Consider the following 25,722-nt stretch of genomic DNA (forward strand, 5'->3'; position numbering starts at 1 on the left):
CAGCAGTCATAATTGGGGAATTGACCCTCTCCCAATGAGGTGCTAGACTTCGAGATTCGTGTTAAAGGAGCCACTCTTGCAAGCGCTGATGCGCCGGCCACAAGTTCCTCTTCTCCATCACCTGCCAAACCCGACTTTTAAAGTCCTCCGTGCATCGCATCCTGCTGCGCGATTTATTCCTTCCACTCCGCTGACCGCACTCCCGAATCCTACTCTCCCATCCCCTCTCCTCGTTGGCGAAGGTCCGCCCTTTCTCCCACTCCGGCGATCCGATCGCAGTCTCGGAGCTCCGATATCCGCCACCGGCGCTCCGATCACCTCCTGTACGCTCCAACGCCTTCTCCCCTCTCCCTGCCATATCTCGAGATTCCCCGTCTCTTCTCCTCCCCAGAAACCCTAACCCCAACCCTAACCGGCGAGATCCCTTCTGCTTCCTTCCCTCGGCCTTGTCTGTTTTGCCAACACCTTCCAAAGTCCCTTCTGATCTTACGTGCCTTGTACTATTTTTGGATTTGTACAAAGTTTGACCTTCCATTATGAATGACGCATGTGAAGTAAATCTCTATTGCTTGCCAATAGAATGTTATGAGTCTTCAAATCTCCTTTTCTTTTCATTTTGGTCTGAAATTTTAAATCTTTTGGGTAAAGCGAAGATTCGATGGTTGCTGGAAGAGGCTTTAACCTGTTTCTGAGGAAGAGATTACAATTCCAATCATCGGTAAGTACAACTGTACAGGTCCTTTTTAAATATTTATCAATCAAATATTCAAAATTCTCCCTCTTTGGCGTTTTCTTAGTGGCCTGATAACTAAGATGCAGAAGCCAGGTGTTCTAATAAAGAACGTGTGTTTAGATTCCCTGCTGTGTCATGTCAGAATAGGTTTTGGCGATTGAGTGCATTTTAACAGGAAATTTGTTTGTTTTTTCCCCTTCTCATGTTTCTGCATGGGGCTCGGTTGAATTATGCCAGTTGATGTTGGTTATGGTTTTCCTCGTCTTCTCTGCATCACAATTTTATTTTCTGCTCTATCTTCAAAACATAAATGGACCAATCTAGCCAATATAAGTGGATGAGTTACAGACCATATATTAGATTTATACCAAGTACTAAGTGTTTGTCTTTTATGTTTAAAGGATGTATGACTGCGAGGAAAATTTGTGCTCCAAACATATCTTTTAGTTAGTTGACTAATTAAACCTTGCAGTGTGCTATCTAGTCGATGATTTGGTATGATTAAGTTAGGGAAACCTAATGGACTTCATGCTACTAAAGATCATTAAATGCTGGTTGAACAGGAAAAAATGTGATTTTGTAGGTTGCAGTTTTTATCACCTTCCAGCTTCTAATTTGCATTTTATTTAAGTTTATAGTGTCAGTATGTTTGGCAAATTGTTAATGGTTGGTCTTGGCTGACCTCTTTTTCCTTCTTCCTGTCAATCTACAATACCAAATCTATTAATGCTATAGGAATTTAACCAGTTCGTTTGTATCATATCTCAAGGGCATAACTCTGTGGGACTGTGAGAGATTAAGCACAATGATGCTAAAAGTGTGCTGGGGGTATACTTCTTGAGGCGAGGCAAGGAAGGAAGTCCTCTGTATTTTGATTTAAAAGTACACCTTTGTTTCTTGCTTCTGATGCATCATTGAATCCCAGCTGATAGTGATGTATCAGATGAGAGAGATGCTACAGCTGAAACGAACTCTTTCCTATGCCTACTTCTCCACTTGGCACTTGAACTTGCACCGTAGTTAGTTTGCAGCCCACCTAACCTGATAAACATGCCTAAAACTGCCCAATGGCGAGTAGGACTTTAGCTGCCAACGGCGGGCAATGGTGGAAAACGAATAGAAGGAAGAGGAAATAGGAACAGAGTGAAAGATTGAGCGAAAGAAGGGATCTCCCCCATAGGTTGTCGTACAATAAAAGGAATAGGGGGAGAGAGAAAAAGCAGATAAGCGATCAAGCTGAAAATGAAATGGAAGTTCATGCTCAGCCATTTTATATGAGGCAATGGAAAAAAAAAAGGAAAGGGGAAGTAGGGCGTAACCTTATGTGGAAGAAGCAGCACAAAAGATATCTCTTCTTTTTAATAGGAGAAACGAAAAGGAATTCCAATGAATCTATAAATACTTCCAAGGATTCTATTAGAACTTACACATGACTCTTTCGCTGAATTAAGATCAAGTGCTTGTTCTAAAATGGCAATAGATAGGGTAAAATCCATTTCTTTGTGTGGGCATAGCCGTATAAAAAGAAAACATGAATCTAGAGGTTTTCATTGTCATGTTGGCATTCTAAACAAGTATGCTAGAAGGTAAATCGCAACATCTAAATTAAGGGAAGCTTTTCCTGAATTCAGGGTGCTAAAATTTACTTTAATGTGTTATTAGTGTTGTTTATGGCTGAAATTTAAAGTAAATTTAGAAGCGACCGGGAGAGAGGAAAAGAGAGAGAAGGGGGAGAGAGGGAGGGAGAGAGGAGGGTGGCGGACACCGGCGACCTGGGCAGGAGGTGGAGGAAGGCTATGCAGCCAGGTCCCCTGTTTCGAACCGGCCGCGGAGCCCGAAGAGGCGTCATCCGCGCGGCTCGCCGATCTCCACGTGGCTTGCGGGCCTCCGCTGGCTAGCCTCCACCTCTCTCTCTCTTTCTTCCTCTCCCTTTCCCTCCCTCCCCTACTCGCTCTCTTTTTTTCTCATTTTCCTTCTTCGGTAACGAGTTTCGTTTTTGTTGCCGAAACCGTTCCGGTCCGTTGCTGGGACGATTCGGTATGACCGAAACCGTCCACTTTGGGATGGTTCCGCTGACTCTGGTTAAAAGCATTAGATCATAGAAACAGATAAGCAACAACAATATGTCACAATATGGTCCTGCCAATATGGCAAATTTGAAAAAAGGGAGATATGGATATAATTATGATGCATAAATAAATAAATTTTCTCACATATACTAACTATATTTTAAATGACAGGCATTAATTTTGTTTTAGTTTATAAAACATTATGTAGTTCTATATTTGCTCCACTCTTTTAGTAGGCTCTCGTTGTTTCTCAGTTATGGTGCACAACGATGAAAGGCAAATGGCTTTTTTTTTTACTTTAAGATTTTGCAGATTTGGTGTTGAGCCTACTCAACCCAACATAGCCTGTATGTTGACAGCCCCTAAAACTATCCGTGATGTATGGGAGAAGTATCCGGATCATGTCGTCTCTATATCGAGTACTATTTCATTTTTACAGAATAAATGGATGCTTATCAAAGTATTCGACGCATATTGGACCATATCCAAGATGTATCATTATCGGGAAACTCGAGCCTCTGGGGAGTGCTTCATACCTCATGAGAGTATCAAGAGAGGATCTGTGTGTCGGAAAATTGCTATTTAAAGTTTTCTACAATTGACTCTTTGTAAACTGAGAAGTGAAAGATTCTGTAGAGTGGAAGATGATATATAATTTGTTCGGCAGTAGAATTTGTTGTGTTTGGATCTTCTTATGTTTAATATATATTTTAATATACAGTGGTAATTACCTATTTGTTTTCATCACTTCTTAATGTGAAAAATTTTATTGTTTATGGCTGACGTTTGCCATATTGTCTAAGCAGGCTCCACCTCTGCTTTCATCATTTCGGTTGCAGCAAGAAGATGCTATTGAGTCCGCTGGCATGAAGTCACTAAGGGCATTAGCGGTACTTGGAGTTGGTGTTTCTGGCATTTTAAGCTTTGCTACCATAGCATCTGCTGATGAAGCAGAGCATGGCCTTCCTTCCCCCAGCTATCCTTGGCCTCACAAAGGAATTCTTAGTTCCTATGATCATGCGTCGTAAGACTGTCACCACATTTATTCACATGTTTCCTTGAACCATCATTGTCCATATAAATTGCTTTCTTTGAAATTATGAGTGAGATTTATTATTTACTGGAGGAGACTGGTTATATTTTAATTGTCGGGGAAATTCATTGGTATAACGTTATTCCAAGTTTTTAACAAGCTCCTTAAAAATGAATATAAGATAGTGTAATAGTTTGTAGCCTACGAGGGCATACGCTTCCTTATAAGATCCTATTTTTAGCATTTTCTTAATAACAGAAACTATATAATGATGTGAGCAGAATCCGGCGTGGTCACCAAGTTTACCAACAAGTTTGTGCTTCTTGTCATTCAATGTCTCTGATTTCATATCGAGATCTTGTCGGTGTGGCTTACACTGAAGAAGAGACAAAGGCTATGGCTGCTGAAATTGAGGTGGTTGATGGTCCTAACGATGAAGGCGAGATGTTTACTCGTCCTGGTAAACTAAGTGATCGCTTTCCCCAGCCATATCCAAATGAACAAGCAGCTAGGTTTGCAAATGGTGGGGCATATCCACCAGACCTAAGCCTGATCACCAAGGTAATCGCACGAAGAGTGAATTCTGATTACCTGTATCTTGTGTCTTGCGTGCAACTAACATCCATTTTTTGCTCCCTATTTCTTTCTCTCCAGGCACGACACAATGGGCAGAACTATGTGTTTGCCCTTCTCACTGGCTACCGCGACCCTCCTGCTGGTGTTTCGGTAATTTTTTTTTGTTTTGTTTATGGAGTTATTTGTATGCGTACATGCTTAAGTTTACGTTTTGCATTGCTTTGTGAAGCTTTTTTGACATTATACAAGCATTGTATTACATGTAAATATATGATAGATAAACAAATATATGTGTGGCATGTAAAATGTGATCAACCTTTGTGATTTGTTCAATGATCTACATATGTTGTGTTTCATAAGAGCTCTCATGTACTAAGCAATCATGCTTTGCACGCTCATTAAATCTTTTGAGTTGTTACCCTATTGAACTTACAATATATAGAATTCCTGGCTCTAATCCTCAACAAGATATCTCACATATTATTTTATTGAGATTGCTCATATTGTGCACATTTATTTGCCTATGCTCTACCTTTCCATATAAGTTTGACATTTGCGTAGTCTGTATTATGTGCATGTGTTATGTGTGTACGTGTGCGCTTTTGTGTTGGTGGAAGCACTACAGTGGGGTTGATTGCTTGTATCCAGGCTAGTCTAGTTGCTTGCTAAAATGGAAGTTTTGTCAAAAATTTGGGCAAGAATGGTACATTGGCTTGATGAATTATAATTTTCTGGTGATTTTTACAAACAAATCACATTTTTCTCAAGTACTTTTCGAATCATTATGATGAGTTTTGGAATTTTATTTATTCATCTAGATGATTCCATTAGTTTTGTATCGTATCTCACTATCCTTTTATTTCCTAATCCCTGAAGTTCTTCTGAATTTTTCCTAAATCTCTGCTGCGTAGAAAATTTTGGCTCCTGTTAACATAATCCTAATTCTGAATTTGTTTATTATGTCATCTATTAATAGTTTATTTAACTAGCAATAATTTATCTTTATTTTAATTAATAAAGCATTAAACAAAATCAAGGTTTCATCAATGTTTCTTTACCACTTGAAACCTTAGCCATGTCTTCTGAAGAGAGGTCTTGAATGATGTTGAAACAGCTTGATCCTTTTTGCTTATTTCCTTTTATCTAATGGTTTTCTTTTGGAAATTTTTTTTCTTCTTTGCTTTGTACCTAGATTTGCTTTTTATCACTGAATACCTCATGACATACCTGCTTGCAAAGTAATTGACTTTGTAAGAAGCACTTCTGCCAACAAATTCCATTTTCTAAAGACATTTTTCATTACATTTTCCAAATGGAGATAGGTTTTGTTATAGATACTTCACAGTTCACATCCTTCCAATTGTTCAATCCTTGTTTGGGGAACCATACTTGGTGAATACTTTCTTAAGCAAATGAGATCGTCAGTTCCTTCTTTTTGGATTTTGCTCATGCTAGATTCACCACTTTCATCAGCAGCAGCTGCACATTTATACCAAACTAATTAGATAAATCTACTTTATTAAGGAGAATGGTCCCCATGGTTGTAAATATGCAAAACCTCATTGCATGCATTTCAAGGTTTTTAACTCCAGGTTCGACATTTTGTTTAACATGTGGAATTTGTTTCAGTGTATGTCTTGTGGTATGCTTAGTAGCTTGAATATCATGTTAGAGCTCATTTCCATCATGAAGTCCTCAGAAATTAGACAGGAACTCATGATTGAGGGACATGGAGCTAGATTGTGTATGTTTTGCCACATGCCTATAGATAGGCCATAAATAGGGTAGATTTTTCGAAAATCTGTTCCTAGGTAAAGTGTAATCGAAAACAATCTATGCTAGTTCCCAAGTCTCAAACCTCAGTTTTGAGGCAATACTCTGCATCTAGCACAAGTGCAACTTGTCTTGTATAGAGGGTTAAATATCTGCAATGACCTAAAAGTATTTATCTTTGTGGAGTGTCTTTAGCAAGGTTTGCCGAACTGGTATTGGGGTGCATACCGGCTGGCAACTAGTTTTGTATGGTATGGATTTGTACATTGCCATTCCAGGGTGTATCGAAACTAGGAGAGAGGGAGATAGGGAGAAGGAGAGAGATGGCGTATCAAAACAGGGAGGGAGGGGGATAGGGAGGAGAGTGAGGAAGAGAGGGAGAGGGAGGGACTTATCGGTGAGGGCTTTGCGTTGAAGAAGGGGGATCATCCAGCCGAGAGAGAAAGCGGAGGAGAGAGCCTCGAACGCTTATCAATGAGGGTTTCGCGGTTACTTCTAACTCGACAGCTTCGCATCATTCGACAGAGAAAAAGAGACTGTCTGTCGAAGAGGGGGGATTGTCTGGTAGAGAGAGTATGAAGGAGATTGCCTCGAAGGATCTGGAATCTTCGAACCGCGGTGGTGGGGGAAGGGTTATAAGTGAAGTGAGTGATATGGCTAAACTGTTCTGACTTGGTGTCGGCTCGGTTCAATACGGGCCAAACCGCCCAGTTCGGCAATCGTTGTTCTTTAGCAATAATTCTTCCAAGGAAAGCACAATGAGCAATCATGGAAGTCTATAGATGGTGGCAAGTTGGGATAAGGGCTTCTTTCCTCACCTCCTTCTTTCCTAAAGGTTCTGATTGAGACTGTCTCTAAATGCAACCCCTCAACCGCCAACCCAGAAAAAAAAGGAAAACACACACACCCGCACACACACACAATTAGCTGCCATGCCTACATAAACCATGTGCAAGAACACTATGACAGGAAGAGTGCACCCTTATTGTTAGGATTTAACAATCCACAATTTGGATCAAATGGTCCATATCAAAATGGCCCACAACAATACAGATCGTATTTCTGGATCAGGATCAGTATGGATTGCAAGATCGAGATCTGGATTGCAGGCTGCAATCCAGATTTTGAATAGTACAACACTTTGGATGGTAATTTCCAGATCCAGGGAATGTTTTTGCATTCTAAAGCTATCAGGGTATCCATCTTGTATGATCAATTAATTTTTTTAACTTTTACCTGACCAATTTGTCATCGATTAACTTCCAAAACATAAAATTGGCAATCTCCTTTAAATTTTCAACTATCAAGCGTAAAAAGATTTAGTTGTTTTGGAACTAAGACTTTGAGTTATCTCGTCTACCATTCTTAATAAATTCAATTCCTTCTAAAATCTCTTCCCCCAAACTTCAAATGAGAACTAAGTTCAATAAGGCTATGTTTATCTACACTTTTTTGAAAATAACTCAAAATAAGATATTTTGGGGACTTATATGGTGTAATAAGACTATTAATTAATCAAACACATAGTGTTTCTTGGACATCATAATTATGAGCTTATGATTGTTAGAAACTAACTTTTTTGCCCTCATATGATGGTATCATTCTCATGGTATGTTCAAATCACAATCTAATTATTCGTTTTACCTTCTTGTTGTTTCAACCCTATTTTTTGTGCTTAACAGAAATCAGAAAGAATCTTAAGATTTGCAATCTGATCGTCAACCCCTATATAATTTATGATACGGTTCCAATCTTAACAGATACTCGTCAATACTCATGGAGAAAGCTAATGTAATATTTTTGCTGTGTACAGTATGTTGTGCAAATTGTGTGACCAGCCATGACGTTTTTTGCTTTCTTTTTTGCCAGATTGCCTTTTGAATTTTGAAGTATGCATACCATTTTTGTTTGACACCTACTTTGTTATTTGACCTGTTGGGTTATCTCTTAATTGGAAACACAGATTCGAGAGGGGTTAAATTATAACCCATACTTTCCTGGTGGTGCAATAGCTATGCCCCAAATGCTTATAGATGGAGCAATCGAATATGAAGATGGCACACCTGCAACTGAAGCCCAGGTATTCTTTTCTAAAAATTTTATGTCTTTCATTTATTATCTTTCTGATAGTTTATGTTAAGTTGCAATGATACCGGGCAATTTACTGTTACTGTTACTACAGATGGGTAAGGATGTCGTCACATTTTTATCATGGGCAGCAGAGCCTGAGATGGAAGAGAGGAAACTGGTAAGCTTGATTTTTGTCCAATTATATGCTTCACCCATATCTACTCCATTAAGTTTGAGTTCTTAATGCATTGTTTTCTGTTTTTGGTAGATGGGATTCAAATGGATTTTTCTGCTGTCACTTGCTCTACTCCAAGCTGCTTACTACCGGCGCTTGAGGTGGTCTGTTCTCAAGTCACGCAAACTGGTCCTCGATGTTGTCAACTGAGCTCGTTGGGCTTTGTTAAGACTATCATGTTTTTTCTAGGAGAAATGACAATAATCGGTTTGGGTGATGTACAATTGCCATTGGGATGGGATATCCCATCATAAGCAATTCTCTCTCCTTTTGTTTTACTCGTTTTATTCAATTTGGGAGAAATAAACATACAGAGCACTTGATATCTTATTTCTTTTGAACTTTACAATTTTGACTTTGTCAAGGCTAGTCAGAACCTTCAACTGAAGATTTGAAATTTTGACCAAATTTTATTGTCACATTGTGTGAAAATATTATAGAACAGAATTTTCTTTTGTGATGTTGCATGTTTCAGGATATTAGGTGATAAAGAAGGTCCAAGAATATAAACAGGGGCAAAAAAAATAAGAATGTTGATGTGAGTGTATGGCATGACTATAAAGAACAGAGTGAAAAATGAACATATTTAGGATGCAATAACAATAGATGTTTGAGAGTATTAAAATTGGCTCAGATGAATTCTGAAAGCTTAGGAAGTCCATTGCCTGGTCTCCGCGATGTTCTGAAGGGCATGCTCATAAGTTTGCTTGTCAAAATCGTTCACAGAGATAACAATTTCTTTTTACCGTTTCCCGTTGCCAAGTAAACTTTGCTTGTCTTCGGTGTCACAGATTTTTGAGCAATCAATCCTTCCTTCAGTTTTATGGATGATCATTGATTTCATAGTTTCTTTTTGTCATTTTTGTCTTCGTTTAGACAGACTCATGGCATCTTTGATTGCTATATTACTTAATTCCGGTGGTTTTAGAGGAAAAGGTCTCTCAATAAATGGATACCAACCCCACTGTCTCTCAATAAATGTAACTGATCATTTGTAAATCTATTTGTTTTATTGCTATAATTATGTTAAGATTGGAAGGGAAACAAATGGTAAGCAATGTTAGCATTGGCATGCCATTTTTTTAAAAAAAATGATTCGTTATGAAATACATTTGATTTTTTATAGGGAAAGAAAAGAAGATCCATCCGCATTATAATTATCGAAATTCCAATCCTCGGAAATATACCATCTATTATTTGAATCAAGTATATGTAAGTACTAAGTAAAGAGGTAAGAACACTGGCACAAATCTCATTTTATAACTTAGGCATATTTGTTCGTTGCACTTTTCTATAATATCCATGTAGAATATATTTTTAAATTTATTTTTAGATCATTCGTGAAATCTTGTAGAGATTCTCTTATAAACAATCCAAGCTATAAAAAAAACCCATAAATATTGCAATAATGGCTGCTCCCAATGCCTCTTCAAGTGTGTGGGTCATTTCCATTTCTTGTTTGAGCCATAGTTAGAAAGATCATGCACAACCCCATAATGCATTAAAAAGTGGGCCACGCTGGCTTTCTTTTATCTACCAGTCTCCTGGCTATCTCTTGATCCAATACGTCACCAACAGTTACTCCAATAAATTTTGGAGGAGGACATGGTGGACTAGGTGGGCACAACAAAACCCTAATCTTCGAATCAAAATGAGAAGACACAGAGATCATTCATGCATTGGTAGCTCAAGTCATAGAAGATGCCAAATTTGAATGATGATGCTTTACAAGCATTTGATAATCTTACTATCAATCAGTCAAAAGTAATTTATTTTCAAAATTTACGTATTTATATTAGTTTGGAATGTAAACTATGTAAATTCTGACATAACGAAATAACATTGTGATTTTACCAAGACTCTCTCTCTCTCTCTCTCTCTCTCTCTCTCTCTCTCTCTTCTCATTATAACAGTTAATAGTAGCCGTTATAAATAAAACATGCATATAATTTTATTCCTCAAAAAGTCATTTCTGAGCCCATATTTTTCTCTATAAGTGATGGGATGTGTATTTTTATCTCTTGTAGTTTGTCAATGAGAAGGAATACACAGTATCATTTTTGCAAATGAGATGGTACAACATAAACTCCAGAATTGCTGCATGGTCACTTTTTTCTCTGGATTGTTTGAAATATTTGAAATGCCATGGCCTTACTAAGCAGAGACCTTTTTGAATCTATAATAGGAATTCATCAATGCGTTATGTCTCAATATTATGTCTGAATTTAATGCACAGAAGGATTCGGAGGTTGCTTACAAATTGTTTCAGTTTGTCATACATCTCTTCACTAGTAGGACTAAATAAAACTGAAGTGTACTTAAAATGATTCATTATCCTCATCTGCTGAAAAGCTTATATGGGCGGGATTTAAGGTCACTTCTTTTAAAGTTCAGATAAATTTCCATCATGTTTGTGCTTCGAAGGACTAATGATTGGCAGAATATCTTTTTTTTTATTTTGATAAGGATTTCTTAGCAGAATATAATTGAGGCATAAAAATTATAAAGAACACAAGACTCAACAAAAAGAAGATCTTATGAATAAATCAATTCAATTCCTTTCATTTACTCCCTTACTGTGTAAGAATCTTAATACAGCTTGATAAGATTGATGGAAACGTAATAGTGAAAAAAGAAGATCATAATCACATATTGAGATCTATCATACAACACTTCAATCTGAATCTCTAGTGGAAGCACATGTAATTTAATAGAAGACTCATCTTCCTCTGTATCATCCAGCTGGGAAGGCAACAGAGTACTGAGGACAGGATTATGAAGCTGTAGTGGGAAATTATTTCCCAATTCTCATTGTAGTCTTGTAGAGTGCCTACGATTTCTCCCATTTATCTCGATATTTTGTAGAGGAAAAACTATCCTTTGCCTATATCTTCCATTTGAAGTAAATTGCATGTAGTTGCAAAGTCTATATACTTTTTGATAAGATGATGTTATAATGGATCGCATTACATGATCTGATCCATGCAGCTTTACCCTGTGATTAATGCCTCTTCTGTACATAACTGATCCAGAGTTTTCTGCAATGTCTGCTAATGAATTCATAGACTTATCAAAAGCTTTCTAGGAGTAATTTCAGGATCCTCAATTCTAAAAAGAAGCCAACAATTCATGTTTGAATTTGATGGATAAATCATCAGATATTTAGAAGAATGCATTTGTAAAATTTTCTGAACTACGTGCGAGCTCCATATTGTGATAGTATAGGATAATTACTACCATATGCAGTCTCGATCCAACTAGTTCCAGGCACTTTCTTGACTTCTCTATCTTCCATAAGTTCGCGAATCCTTCCTACCCCATCCCAATTGTCTGTGTTTGCGAACATGTTCGATAGCAAAACATAAGTTGATGGGTCCTTTTCCAGAGCAAGTGCCTGCTCCGCTGCTCGCTTGCCTGTCTCCACATCACCATGAAGTCGGCAAGCACCAAGCAAGGTCTGCCATACTAGAACACCAGGTCGGAAAGGCATGCTCATTATCAAAGCTTCCGCTTCTGCAATTTTCCCTGCTTTTCCAAGGAGATCCACCATACATGCATAGTGATCTTCACCGGGGTCAATGTTATGATCGCATGTCATGGAGTCGAAGTATTTCCAACCTTCACCAATAAACCCTCCTTGACTGCATGCATATAAAGCACAAATGAATGTAATATAATTTGGTTCCACATGCTCTAAAATCATCTGATCAAAGACTTCCAGAGCTTCCCTAGCAAGTCCATTCTGCGCAAATCCCATGATCATCGTGGTCCACGTAATAACAGACCGCTCCTTCATCGATCGGAACACCCCCCCTGCACAATCCATAGAACCGCACCTTGCATACATGTCGATAAGTGCATTATCAACACATTCATCGATTTCGACTCCTAGCTTAATCCTAAAGCCATGTCCCTTCTTCCCTTCTTCCAAAGAAGCCAAGCTAGAACATGCAGTAAATGTTGTTGATAGTGTGAATTTATTCGGTTTGATGCCCGCCAGCTTCATCTGATATGTGATATCAAGAGCTTTACCAGGTTCTCCACAGTGCAGGCAACCGGCAGCCATATGGGTCCAAGCAACCACATCTCTTTCCGGCATATCGTTGAAGGCTTTAAAGCCGCCAACCAAATCTCTGTTCTTCAAGTACATGTCCACCAAGGAATTCCCTACGCATGCATCATCTCCAACACCATACTTAACAAGTTGGGCATGGACTTGCACACCGAGCCTCAAGCTCGAAGTCGCCGCCAAGCCTGTAAGAACACTACTAAACGAGAATTCATCCGGATTAACCCCTTCCTCAATCATCCGACACCAAAACCCCCACACGTCTGAGTAGGAAAACTGCAAGTAGCCCGCGATCATCGAGTTCCAAGAAACCACATCCTTATCTCGACAATTCTCAAACATCTCCTTCGCCTCTGGCAATCTCCCATTTCGGATCAACGCCGTGAGGAAAGCGTTCGCCAAGAACACATTCGACTCGAAGCCGAGCCGGATGACTTGTGCATATATCTGTCGAGCGTGACCCGGCCTGCCAGAGAGCGAGCTGGCATTGAGCGTGCTCACGAGGGTGAACTCGTTGGGCCTCATGTCAGCCTGGCGCATCTGATGAAAGAGGGAGAGGGCCCGTCGGGGATGGTTGCATTGGACGAGACCGGCAATGGCGGCGGACCACGAGACGATGTTTCTCTGAGGCATTTCATCAAACAGTCGGAGGGGTAGAAAGGGCTCGCGGGTGCACTTGAAGTACATGTTGAGGAGGTGGTTCTGGAGGAAGAGGGAGGATGCGAGGAGGGTGCGCTTGAGGAGGCGAGCATGGATAGCGGTGCCGAGTTCGAGATTGGAGGTTTGGGCACATCTATGGAGGAGATGGGCGTATTGCTCGACTTCGTGTTCTTGATCCGGAGAGAGGTTTGATGTGTAAAGCCTGCAAAGAAGAGCTCTTGGAATTGTTAATGGAGGCCGGGAACTACGTGGGAGAAGTAGCGGGCATTGTGGCATCTGACTTTGAGGAATGGAATCCTTCGCAGTCTCTCGCAAAAAAACCAAAAAGGACGAGGCCGTCGGTAGTCGGTACCCGGGCCTTGAAGTGATGACCGTTGGTTTTTTGCAACGCGGAGGTTGGACATGATGGACCAAGTAGGAACCGTATGATAGCAGACTACATAACATAACCCCGTTAATAATATAAAAGATAATATATTAAATTATATTACATTACATTATATTTTATTATCTAATTACATTATAATAAAATTACATTATGCAATAATATTAATAATATTATAATATTATTATACTATAACATAATATAATATTTAGATTAATTCTAAACCATTGTATTATATTATATTATAATACTATACTATAAATAATACATTACTATATCATATTATGTCATGTTATTATACTATAATATTTAATATTACATTACACTATATATAATAATATAATACAAAAAATAATATTATATTATATTATGCAATACTAAAAATATTTGTTTATTTTAATTACCAAATATATATTAAAATATTATAGTATTTTAGAAATTTAGTTATCAAATTGAAAATAGCTTTTAAAAAAAATTCTACCTCCAAAAATTCTATTTTTTGAAGGCTGTATCCCTAAAAACTTTAAAAGTTCTACTGTCAAGAGTAATCCTAAATAAGACCGATATATAGATTACTATTTTTTTATTTTTATTATTTTCTATGATAAAAAAATATTTTGATATGCGGCTTAGCTGAACCAAATCATATGTAAAGGAAGCTTAGCCTATACTCATTTTTGTAATATTTTTATAAAGTAAAATATTTTTTCTTTCCGTCTGCCTTTGTTGTGAAAATATTATAGAATTTTTTGTATGAATATTTTTTAAAAATTCAAATTTGTATGAATACCCTCTTCAAGGTTTTGCATAAATACTCCTAATATAATGGCTCTTTTAACACTATTAACAAAAATCATATTTATTTTAATTAAAATTAAAATAAAATTTTGAAATTATTTGTTTTTTGTTTTCCATTGCAATCATTTTATAAATATATTTTTTTGCACATCTACCTATTAAAAATATTTTAATTATTTTAATTTGAAACTATTAATTTTTTAACGGTATTAGATGATGTAAGTACCTATATAAAAATTAGAATAAAAAAATAGAATAGTAAAACAAGTAATTTATGAGGGTATACATGTAAATATAAATTTTAAAAAAATATTTATATAAAATTTGATATTTAGAAAGTTATTTATGAGAAAAACATTTTAATACGTAAATTTTGAGATTCGTGTTAAACGAGCCACTCTCCCATGCGCCGCCACAAGTCCCTTCCTCCATCAACTGATAAACACGAGTTTCAACGTCTTCCGTGCATCGCATCCTGCGTCACCATTTATTCTTTCCACTACGCAGATCGTGCTCGTAGGCTCTCCCATCCCTTCTCCCTTCTCGTCGGCGAGGGGTCGCCCTTTCTCCCATTCCGTCGATTCGATCTCAGCTTCCGGAGCTCCGATATCCGCCACCAGCGCTCCGATCACCGGTACGCTTCAACCCCTCCTCCCCTCTCTCTCCCATATCTCGAGACCCGACGTCTCTTCACCCCGAGCCCTAATCCTACCTGGCAGCACTGTCTCTTCCTTCGATGCCCTAACCCTAACCGGCGAGATCCCCTCGACCTCCGTCCCTCGGCCTTCTTTGTCTTACCAACACTTTCCAAAGTCCCTCCAGATCTTGTTGTTCCTGGTATTATATTTGGATTTGTACGGAGTTTGACCTTCCGGTATTAATGACGCATGTGAAGTAACTCTGTATTATTTGCCAATAGATCGTTATGAGTCTTCAAATCTCCTTTTCTTTTCATCTTGGTCTGAAATTTTGAATCTTTCTGGTAAAGAATAGATTCGATGGCTGCTGGGAGAGGCTTTAGCCAGTTTCTGAGGAAGAGATTTCAATTCCAATCACCAGTAAGTATATCTCTCTGTCTGTGCGGGTCCTTTTTTAAATATTTATCAATCAAATATTCAAAATTTGTCCATCTTTGGCGTTTTCTTGGTGGCCGGATAACTGAGTTATGCAGAAGCCAGGTGTTCTAATGAGGAAAATGTGTTTAAATTCCTTGCTGTGTCAGGGCAAAATAAGTTTTTGGGTGCATTTTAACAGGGAATTTGTATGATTTTTTTCCTTCTCATGTTTTTCCATGAGGCTCGATTGAATTTTGGCCATTGATGCTGGATATAATTTTCCTCGCCTTTTCTGCATCCCAATTTTATTTTCCTGCTATATCTTGAAAACATAAGTGGACCAATCTAGCCAGTGCTATTGGATGAATTACAGATCATGTATTAGATTTATACCAAGTACAGGTGTTTGTCTTTTATTTTTTAAGGATGTTTGACTGCGAGGAAAATTTTGTGCCCAAAACATATCTTTTAGTTAGTTGGCTAATTAAATCTTACAGTGTGTTATCTAGTCAATGATTTTGAATCATTAAGTTAGGGAAACATAATGGACTGCATGCTACTGAAGAAGATCATTAAATGCTGGCTGATAGGAAAAAATGTGCTTTTGTAAGTTGCAGTTTTTAGCATCTTCCAGCTTCTAATCTGCATTTTCTTTAAGTTTAGTGTCAATGTGTTTGGCAAATTGTTAATGATAGGTCTTGGCTGATCTCTTTTTTCTTCAATTCCAAATCTATTAAATCTATAGGAATTTAACTAGTTAGTTTGAATCATATCTTAAGGGCATAACTCTGTATGGGACTGTTAGAGTTTAAGCATAGTGATACTAAAAATGCGCCGGGGGTATACTCCCTGACATGTGGCAAGGAAAGAAGTCCTCTATATCTCGATTTAAAAGTACACCTTCGTTTCTTCTTTCTGATGCATCATTGAATCCCAGCTGATAGAGATGCATTAGATGAGAGACATGCCACAGCTGAAACGAGCCCTTTTCTATGCCTAAGTCTCCACTTGGCACTTGAACTTGCACTGTAGGTAGTTTGCAGCCCACACAGCCTGATAGACATGCCCAAAATTGCCCAATGGCAGGTAGGACTTTGGCTGCCAACAGCAAGCAATGGTGGAAAAAGAAGAGAAGGAAGAGGAAATAGGAGCAGAGCAAGAGATTGCATGAAAGAAGGGATCTCACTCTATAGATTGTCGTACAATAAATGGAATAGGGAGAGATAGAAATATCCAATAAGTGATCGAGCTAAAAAATGAAATGGAAGTTCGTTTTCAGTCATTTTATATGAGGCAAGGGCAAAAAAAAAGGGGGAAGGGAAAGTAGGGCATGACCTCATGTAGAAGCAGCAGCACAAGTACACTCTTGTTTTAATAGGAGAAATGAAAAGGAATTCCAATGAATCGATAAATACCTCCAATGATTCTATCTTAACTTACATATGACTCTTACTCACGCCGAATTAAGATCAAGTATTTCTCCTAAAATGGTAATGGATAGGGCGAAATCCTTTTTTTTGTGTAGGGCATAGCCGTAGAAAAAGAAAACATGAATCTGGGAGCTTTCATTATCACGTTGGCATCCTGAACAAGAATGTTAGTAGGTATATCGCAACGTTTAAGTTAAGGAAAGCTTTCCCTAAATTCAGAGCGCTAAAATTTACGTTAAGCGAATGTGTTAGTGCTGTCTGCACTGTTTTTCCAATTTGAAATGGACCCTAAATCCCACAAAGGTGAAAGAAGGAACAGTGGAAATTATCCTTAAAATATAATGTGAACAACTTTCTAATGATAATACTTGTGGAACATGACCAATGCTATTGTGGAATCTTTTAGGGTATTGTGGTTTGGACATATTCTAATACATTTCCAATCTAAAGCCTAAACTCATAGTAAAAAGAACTATGTCGAATGAATATTGCAAAAATCTCTCTCCAGATAATTGGGGAAGTCAATTTATGTCAACTTTTGGGAAGAAAGATGAAGAGGTAATTTGGAGTGGATATAATAGAGCTATTGACAATACCAAGGACTGATGGATGACGATGTTACTTTCCCCATATAAAGAGGCCAGCATGCAAGTGGCTAATCAATTAGGTTGAGAGCATTGGAGCATGGAAACAGATAAGACACAACAATATGTCACAATATGGTGATGCTAATATGGCGAATCTGAAGAAAGGGAGATATGGATATAATCGTCATGCATAAATATATAATTTTGTCACATTTATCTACTATATTTTATATGACAAGCATTAATTTTGTTTTAGTTTAGAAAACATTATGGAGCTCTAGATCTGCTCCACTCTTTTAGTAGGCTCTCTTTCTTTCTCAGTTATGGTGCCTAACGATGAAAGGCAAAGGGCATTTTTTTTACCTTGAGATTTTGCAGATTTGGTGTTGAAGCTACTCAACCCAACATGACCTGTATGTTGACAGCCCCTAAAACTATCTGTGATGTATGAGAGAAGTATTCAGATCATATCATCGCTATATCTAGTAGACTAGTACTATACTTTTTTAAAGAATGGGTGGATGCTTACCAAAGCATCTGACACATATTGGACCATATCCAAGATGTATCATTATCAGATAAACTCTAGCTTCTAAGGAAGTGTCCATGCTTCATATCTTATGAGAGGATCTGCATGCCAGAAAATTGATATTTAAGGCTTTATACAATTGACTCTTTGTAAACTGAGAAATGAAAGATTTTGTAGAGTGGAAGATGATATATATAGTTTGTTCGGCAGTAGAATTTGTTGTGTTTGGATCTTCTTATTTTTAATATATGTTTTGATATACAGTGGTGGTTCCCTATTTGTTTTCATCACTTCTTAATGTGAAAAATTTCATTGTTTATGGCTGACGTTTGCCATATTTTCCAAGCAGGCTCCACCTCTGCTTTCATCATTTCGGTTGCAGCAAGAAGATGCTATTGAGTCTGCTGGCATGAAGTCACTAAGGGCATTAGCGGTGCTTGGAGCTGGTGTTTCTGGCATTTTAAGCTTTGCTACCATAGCATCTGCTGATGAAGCAGAGCATGGCCTTTCTTCCCCCAGCTATCCTTGGCCTCACAAAGGAATTCTTAGTTCCTATGATCATGCATCGTAAGAGTATCACTACATTTATTCACATGTTTCCTTGAACTGTCATTGTTCCATATAAATCACTTTCTTTGAAATTATAAGTCCGATTTATTATTTACTGGAGGAGACTGGTTATATTTTAATTGTCGAGGAAATTCATTGGTCTAACATTATTCCAAGTTTTTAACAAGCTCCTTAAGAATGGATAGAAGATAGTGTAATAGTTTGTAGCCTACGAGGGCATACGCTTCCTTATAAGATCCTAGTTTTTAGCATTTTCTTAATAACAAAAACTATATAATGATGTGAGCAGAATCCGGCGTGGTCACCAAGTTTATCAACAAGTTTGTGCTTCTTGTCATTCAATGTCTCTGATTTCATATCGAGATCTTGTTGGTGTGGCTTACACTGAAGAAGAGACAAAGGCTATGGCTGCTGAAATTGAGGTGGTTGATGGTCCTAATGATGAAGGCGAGATGTTTACTCGTCCAGGTAAACTAAGTGATCGCTTTCCCCAGCCATATACGAATGAACAAGCAGCTAGGTTTGCAAATGGTGGGGCATATCCGCCAGACCTAAGCCTGATCACCAAGGTAATCCCACGAAGAGTGAATTCTGATCACCTGTATCTTTTGTCTTGCGTGCAACCAACATCCATTTTTTGCCCCCTATCTCTCTCTCTCCAGGCACGACACAATGGCCAGAACTACGTGTTTGCCCTTCTTACTGGCTATCGTGACCCTCCTGCTGGTATTTCGGTAATTTTTTGTTTATCGAGTTATATTACTATACTTATGTTCTTAAGTTTATATTTTGCAGTTGCTTTGTGCAGCTTTTTCTACATTATACAAGCCTTGTATTACATGGAAAACTTATGATAGGTAAACAAATATGTGTGTGGCATGATAAAATGTGATCAACCTTTGTGATTTGTTTGATGATCTACTTATGTCGTTTTTCATAAGGGCTCTCATGTATTGAGCAGTCATGCTTTGCATGCTCGTTAAATCTTTTAAGTTGTTACCCTACTGAACTTGCAATATGTAGAGTTCCTTGCTCTAATCCTCAAGAAGATATTTCACATACTATTTTATTGAGATTACGCATATTGTGCACATTTTTATTTGCCTGTCTCCTTCCTTTCCATATATGTTTAACATTTCAGTAGTCTGTATTATGTGCATGTGTTACGTGCGCGCGCGCGTGCACGCACTTGTGTTAGTGTAAGCACTACTGTGGGGTTGCTCGCATGTATCCGAGCTTGGTTTGTTGCTTTCTAAAATGGAAGTTGATGTAACCTGTCAAAAATTTGGGCAAGACTGGTACATTGGCTTGATGAATTATAATTTTCTGGTGTTTTTTACAAACAAATCACACTTTTCTCAAGTACTTTTTGAATTATTATGATGACTTTTGGAATTTTATTTATTCATCAAGATTATTCCAGTAGTTTTTATCGTCACTAGCTTGATGAATTATGATTTTCTGGTGATTTTTGCAAGCAAAATGCACTTTTCTCAAGTACTTTTCGAATTATTATGATGACTTTCGGAATTTGATTTATTCGTTAAGATGATTCCATTGGAAAAATTAATTATTATGATGTCTTTCACTATTCTTTTATTTCCGAATCCCTGGCATTCTTCTGAATTTTTTTCCTAAATCTCTGCTGCTTAGAAAATTTTGTCTCCTATTAACATAATCCTAGATTCTGAATTTGTTTATATCGCCTATCAATAGTTTAATTAACCAGCAATAATTGGTCTTTATTTTAATTAATAAAAGATTAAACAAAATCAAGGTTTCATCAATGTTTCTTTACCACTTCAAACCTTAGCCATGTCTTCAGAAGAGAGAGGTCTTGGATCATTTTGAAACTGCCCGATCCTTTTTGTTTATTTCCTTTTATCTAATGGTTTTGTTTTGGAAAATTTGTTGCTGCTTTGCTTTGTACTTAGATTTTCTTCTTATCAACGAATACCTCATGACATACCTGCCTGCAAAGTAATTGACTTTGTAAGAAGCACTTCTGCGCACAATTCCATTTTCTAAAGACATTTTTCATTACATCTTCCAAATGGGGATAGGTTTTGTTATGGGATACTTCGCATCCTTCCAATTGTTCAAACTCCTTGTTTGGGGAACCATACGTGGTGAATACTTGCTTAAGCAAATGAGATCTTTAGTCCCTCCTTTTTGGATTTTTCTCAACCTAGATGCACCACTTTCATCAGCAGCAGCCACAGATTTATACCGAAACTCAGATAAGTCCACTTTATTAAGGAGAAGGCTCCCCATATTTGTCAATATGCAAAACCTCATTTCATGCATTTCAAGTTTGAACTCCAGGATCTGCATTTTGTTTGACATGTGGAATTTGTTTGTGCCAGTCTCTGTCTTGTGGTATGCCTAGTAGCTTGAATATTCCTCACACTGTAATGGAATCCTCAGCAATCAGACAGGAACTCATGATTGATGGACATGGAACTAAATGATGTATGCTTTGCCACATGCCTGTAGGTAGACCATAAATAGAGTAGATTTTTCAAAAATCTGTTCCTAGGTAAATTATAATCAAAAACAATCTGTGCTGGTTCCTGAGTCTCAAACCTCAGTTTTGAAGCAATACTCTGTTTTTAGCACAAGTGCACAACTTGTCTTATGTAGAGGTTAAATATCTGCAATGACCTTAAAGCATTTATCTTTATGAGGCGTCTTCATCAAGGTTCACCGAATTGGTACTGAAGCATATACCGGCCAGCGACTGGTTCAGTACGATGCGGATCTATATAGTGCTCTCCCAGAGCATACCAAAACAAGGAGGGAGAGAGGTTGAAGGAGAAAGAGGAAGAGGGAGGGAGGGAAAGGGAGAGGAAGAGAGGGAGGAAGGGGGGGAGAGAGAGAGGAGAGGGGGGAGGCTTACTGGTGAGGGTTTCACGTTGAAAAGGGGGGATCGTTCGGTGGTGAGAGAGAGGAGAGTGGGGAGGCTTACTAGTGAGGGCTTCACATTGAAAAGAAGGGATCATTCGGTGGAGAGAGAGAGAGAGATAAGGAGAGAGTCTCAAAGGCTTACTGATAAGGGTTTCACATCAAAGTGGGTTACTAGTGAGCGTTTCACGTCGAAGAGGGTTACCTTGAACTCGGCGGTTTGCGTTGTCCGATAGAGAGAGGGTGTATGTGTGAGAGAGAGACTTATCGGTGAGGGAGTCGGTCGAAGAGGGGAGGATCTTCTAGTGGAGAAAGAGAGAGTGAGAGTGAAGGAGAGAGCCTCGAAGGCTCTCAAATCGTTGCATTGCGGCGGTGAGGGGAAAGATTATACGTGAATCGAGTGATATGGATGAACCGGTACGACTTGGCATCGATTTGGTTTGGTTTAGGCCGAACTGCTCGGTTCGGGTTGGTCTGGCAATCAATGGACTTTAGCAATAATTCTTCTAATGAAAGCACAATGAGCAATCATGGAAGGTCTGTATACTGCGGCTAGTTGGGATAGGGATACTCCTTTCCTAGAGGTTTTGATTGAGACTGCCTCTAAATGCAACACCCCCCCCCCCCCCCCCCCCCTCCTCCCACTCTTCTCCAAACCAACACCAAAAAAAAGGCCATGCACATGCACACATACACCAAACAGTTTATATGATGCCATGCCTACATAAACCATGTGCAAGAACACTATGACAGGAAAAGTGCACTGTTATCGTTAGGATCTTACGATCCACAATCCGGATCAAATGGTCCATCTCAAAATGGCCTACAACAATACAGATCATATTTCTGGATCAGGATCAGTATGGAAGATTCAGATTTGGATCATAGGCTACAATCCAGATCTTGGATCATATGATACTTTGGATGATAATTTCCAGATCTAGGTTATGTTTTTGCATTCTAAAGCTATCAGGGTATCCATCTTTTAAGATAAATTATTTTTTTTAACTTTTACAATGACCAATTTATCATTGATAAACTTCCAAAACATCAAATCGGCAATCTCCTTTAAATTTTCAACTATCAAGTGTAAAAATATTTAGTTGTTTCGGAACTACGACCTAGAGTAATCCCTTCTACCATTCTTAATAATTAAATTCTTTCTAAATCTCTTCCCTCAAATTTCAAATGTGAATTAAGTTCAATAAGGCGATGTTTATTTACATTTTTTGAAAATAACTCAAAATAAGACATTTTGGGGACATATATGGTGAAATAAAACTATTAATTAATCAAGCGTAGTGTTTCTTGGGCATCATATTTATGAGCCTGTGATTGTCAAACAGTAACTTTTTTATGTGCTCATACGATGCTATCATTCTCATGGTCTGTTTGAATCACAGTTTAATATTATTCTTCTTACCTTCATGTTGTTTGAACCCTATTTTTTCTGTTTAACAGAAATCAGAAAGAATCTTAAGATTTGTGATCTGATCATCAACCCCTATATCATTTATGATACAATCCTGATCTTAACAACTACTTGTCGATACTCATGGAGAAAGCTAATGTAATATTTTTGCTGTGTACAGTATGTTGTGTAAATTATGTGATCAACCATGATGTTTGTTGCTTTCTTTTTTGCCAGATTGCCTTTTGAATTTCCAAGAATGCATACTTTGTTATTTGACCTGTGGGTTATCTCTTAATTGGAAACACAGATTCGAGAGGGTTTACATTATAACCCATACTTTCCTGGTGGTGCAATAGCTATGCCCAAAATGCTTATTGATGGAGCTGTCGAGTATGAAGATGGCACACCTGCAACTGAAGCCCAGGTATTCTTTTCTAAAATTCCTATCTGTCTTTCATCTATTATCTTTCTGGTAGTTTATGTTAAGTTGCAATGATAAACGCCGGGCAATTTGCTGTTAACTGTTACTACAGATGGGCAAGGATGTCGTCACATTTTTATCATGGGCAGCAGAGCCTGAGATGGAAGAGAGGAAACTGGTAAGCTTGAATTTTGTCCAATTATATGCTTGTCCTCAATTCTTAATTTTCACCCATATCTACTCCATTAAGTTTTGAGTTCTTAATGCATTGTTTTCTGTTTTTGGTAGATGGGATTCAAATGGATTTTTCTACTGTCACTTGCTCTACTCCAAGCTGCTTACTACCGGCGTTTGAGGTGGTCTGTTCTCAAGTCACGCAAACTGGTCCTTGATGTTGTCAACTGAGCTCCTGGGTCTTGTTAAGATTATCATTTTTTGTGGGAGAAATGACAATAATCAGTTTGGGCAATGTACAATTGCCATTGGGATCGGATCCCATCATAAGCAATTCTCTTTCCATTTGTTCTACTCGGGTTCTTCAAGTTGGGAGAACCAAACATAGAGCACTTGATATCTTGTTTCGTTTTAACTTTACAATTTTGACTTTTGTCAAGGCTAGTCACAGCCTTCAACCGAAGATTTGAAATTTTTGAGAAATTTTGTTGTCCCATTGTGGGAACAGAAAAATTTTTGTGATGTTGCATGTTTGAGAATTTTGGGTGATAAGGAATCTCCAAGAACATAGGCAGGGGAATTGCTGAGGTGAGCGTATGGCAAAAATATAAAGAACGGAACAAAAATGAATATATTTAAGATGCAATAGCAATAGACGTTATGGCAGTATTGAGATTGTCTCAGATGAATTGAAGAAGCTTACGAAGTCCTTTGCTTGTTCTTTCCGCAACATTCCAAGGGCATGCTCCTAAGTTTGCTTGTCGATGTAGTGAAGGCCATCAAATCTTTCATGGAGAGAAACAGTTTATATCTACCATTTCTCGTTGCCAGGTAAAAAATTTTTCTGGTAGGAGTGGTGCAGTATAATGTGGCTGTCAGTGTCGCAGATTATTTAGCAATCAATCCTTTGTTCGTTTATGGATGATCAAATAGACGTAAGATAACTATTCTGACAGAAACATGGCATCTTTAATTGCTATATTACTCAATTCCCTTGATCTTTCAATCGATGGATACCGACCCCATTGTCTCCATCTGACATACATTACTCTGTTTCTTGGATACAAAAACAAGCATATCTATCAACTTAACTTTCATGTCCGCTTCATCTACTTTCTCAAGGGTGACGATGGAGATGATGATGCCTTGACAATCAACTTTTCCACGCTTCACCTTCTTTATTTTTTATTATCTCCTAATCTTCCATGATTGGAATTTAAGAAACCTCTACGATCCAAATCTAATAAAATAATTCAAGTGCAAAATAATTATTCAAATCGATCGCCCGGGAATGACGCTAAGGACATATCATAATGCATAGTTTATAAAGCAATCCAACTTTAATAATGCATGGTTGGCTTTACATGGAATAATTTGTGGGAAACAAAACCACCCCCATAAAAATAATCCAAAATGCGTGTTAATGCCATAATAAATACTCAGGACATCATTAAATGGCTAGCATTACAACCATGGATATGAATCCAGAAGGCTGCTCCTTTTCATTTATCTTTTCACTTGTCATTTAGCCTCGAGGAAATTTTTATTCTTCATATTTTTAGAGGCTGGTAATTTAATAGTGATCATGGAGTAACGTGCAGCAATTGCCCTGGTGGAATCTACTTCACATCAATGCGATTTCGTGGGGCCATCCACTTGACCCATGTCTTGCTGTTAATTAAAAATTTATCCACCTCCCATTGTTGTTGATAAAGCTTTGAGTGTAGGACAAGCTGGCCCCCAAGGTGGGTGCTTTTTTTTATTAGGTGAAGACCGAAAATTTTAGTATCATGGACTGAACGCTCCCCGTAAATGGGGATTAATCATTTGAACTCTTTTGAATCCAGTGGAGTAGCAGCAGAAGTCATTGGGATAGGACCAAGTCTGTTCTCCTATTGCTATAAGCTATACTATAGGGTTCAAGGTACCCAGAAGTTAAGCAGTGTTAGCACTGTAAATCTATTTCTTTTATTGTTATAATTATGTTAAGATTGGAAGGGAAACAAATGGTAATTAAGCAATGTTAGCATAAACTTTTTTTTTTCTGTTACAAAATATGTTTGATTTTTTTGGAGAAAAATAGAGGGAGATCCATCCGCACTATAATTATCCAAATTTTAATATTTTAAGATATATCACCTATTATTTGAATCGAGAATCTGTAATTACCAAGAAAAAAAACATATTTGATCATTGCCACCTTTCTATGATATCCCTGGAGAACATTCTCTAAAAGA

At 37.9% G+C, this 25,722-nt stretch overlaps 3 protein-coding genes across 8 annotated transcripts; 2 read left to right on the forward strand and 1 right to left on the reverse strand.

The window, feature by feature from the left end:
* The first annotated feature begins 132 nt into the window (after positions 1-132).
* Positions 133-8,819, forward strand: LOC103722292 (cytochrome c1-2, heme protein, mitochondrial). 5 transcript variants are annotated; one of them, XM_008812797.5, is made up of 8 exons: positions 133-554; positions 649-718; positions 3,609-3,826; positions 4,117-4,396; positions 4,490-4,561; positions 8,148-8,264; positions 8,367-8,432; positions 8,523-8,819. In XM_008812797.5, the coding sequence occupies exons 1-8, from the start codon at positions 541-543 to the stop codon at positions 8,637-8,639; spliced, it is 954 nt and encodes a 317-aa protein (XP_008811019.4). In that variant the 5' UTR covers positions 133-540; the 3' UTR covers positions 8,640-8,819. The 5 variants fall into 5 exon arrangements, with proteins under 5 accessions (XP_008811019.4, XP_008811027.4, XP_008811036.4 ...); XM_008812805.6 differs by having other exon boundaries at positions 164-323; positions 654-718; XM_008812814.6 differs by having other exon boundaries at positions 167-554; positions 654-718.
* A 2,203-nt stretch (positions 8,820-11,022) lies between these two features.
* On the reverse strand, positions 11,023-13,627 carry LOC103722287 (pentatricopeptide repeat-containing protein At4g33170). The gene has a single exon (XM_008812785.6). The coding sequence runs from the start codon at positions 13,492-13,494 to the stop codon at positions 11,683-11,685; it is 1,812 nt and encodes a 603-aa protein (XP_008811007.2). The 5' UTR covers positions 13,495-13,627; the 3' UTR covers positions 11,023-11,682.
* Positions 13,628-14,746: 1,119 nt separating this feature from the next.
* On the forward strand, positions 14,747-23,998 carry LOC103722276 (cytochrome c1-2, heme protein, mitochondrial). Of its 2 annotated transcripts, none has more exons than XM_088705894.2 (8): positions 14,747-15,035; positions 15,395-15,459; positions 18,352-18,569; positions 18,862-19,141; positions 19,235-19,306; positions 23,198-23,314; positions 23,424-23,489; positions 23,600-23,998. In XM_088705894.2, the coding sequence occupies exons 2-8, from the start codon at positions 15,400-15,402 to the stop codon at positions 23,714-23,716; spliced, it is 930 nt and encodes a 309-aa protein (XP_088562020.2). In that variant the 5' UTR covers positions 14,747-15,035; positions 15,395-15,399; the 3' UTR covers positions 23,717-23,998. The 2 variants fall into 2 exon arrangements, with proteins under 2 accessions (XP_088562020.2, XP_008810993.5); XM_008812771.6 differs by having other exon boundaries at positions 14,868-15,035; positions 15,390-15,459.
* The last annotated feature ends 1,724 nt before the right edge of the window (positions 23,999-25,722 follow it).

The sequence above is a fragment of the Phoenix dactylifera genome, chromosome 10 (assembly GCF_051530095.1).
Source record: "Phoenix dactylifera cultivar Ajwa chromosome 10, Ajwa_hap1_PhDact_Kaust_v1.1, whole genome shotgun sequence".
Lineage (NCBI taxonomy): Eukaryota > Viridiplantae > Streptophyta > Magnoliopsida > Arecales > Arecaceae > Phoenix > Phoenix dactylifera.

Coding starts and splice junctions, on each gene's coding strand:
- LOC103722292 (XM_008812797.5), top strand. Junction 719..3,608: donor GATTACAATTCCAATCATCG/GTAAGTACAACT, acceptor TTGTCTAAGCAG/GCTCCACCTCTGCTTTCATC. Junction 3,827..4,116: donor AGTTCCTATGATCATGCGTC/GTAAGACTGTCA, acceptor TGATGTGAGCAG/AATCCGGCGTGGTCACCAAG.
- LOC103722287 (XM_008812785.6), bottom strand. CDS start 13,494: ATGCCACAATGCCCGCTACTTCTCCCACGTAGTTCCCGGCCTCCATTA.
- LOC103722276 (XM_088705894.2), top strand. CDS start 15,400: ATGGCTGCTGGGAGAGGCTTTAGCCAGTTTCTGAGGAAGAGATTTCAA. Junction 18,570..18,861: donor AGTTCCTATGATCATGCATC/GTAAGAGTATCA, acceptor TGATGTGAGCAG/AATCCGGCGTGGTCACCAAG. Junction 23,490..23,599: donor AGATGGAAGAGAGGAAACTG/GTAAGCTTGAAT, acceptor TGTTTTTGGTAG/ATGGGATTCAAATGGATTTT.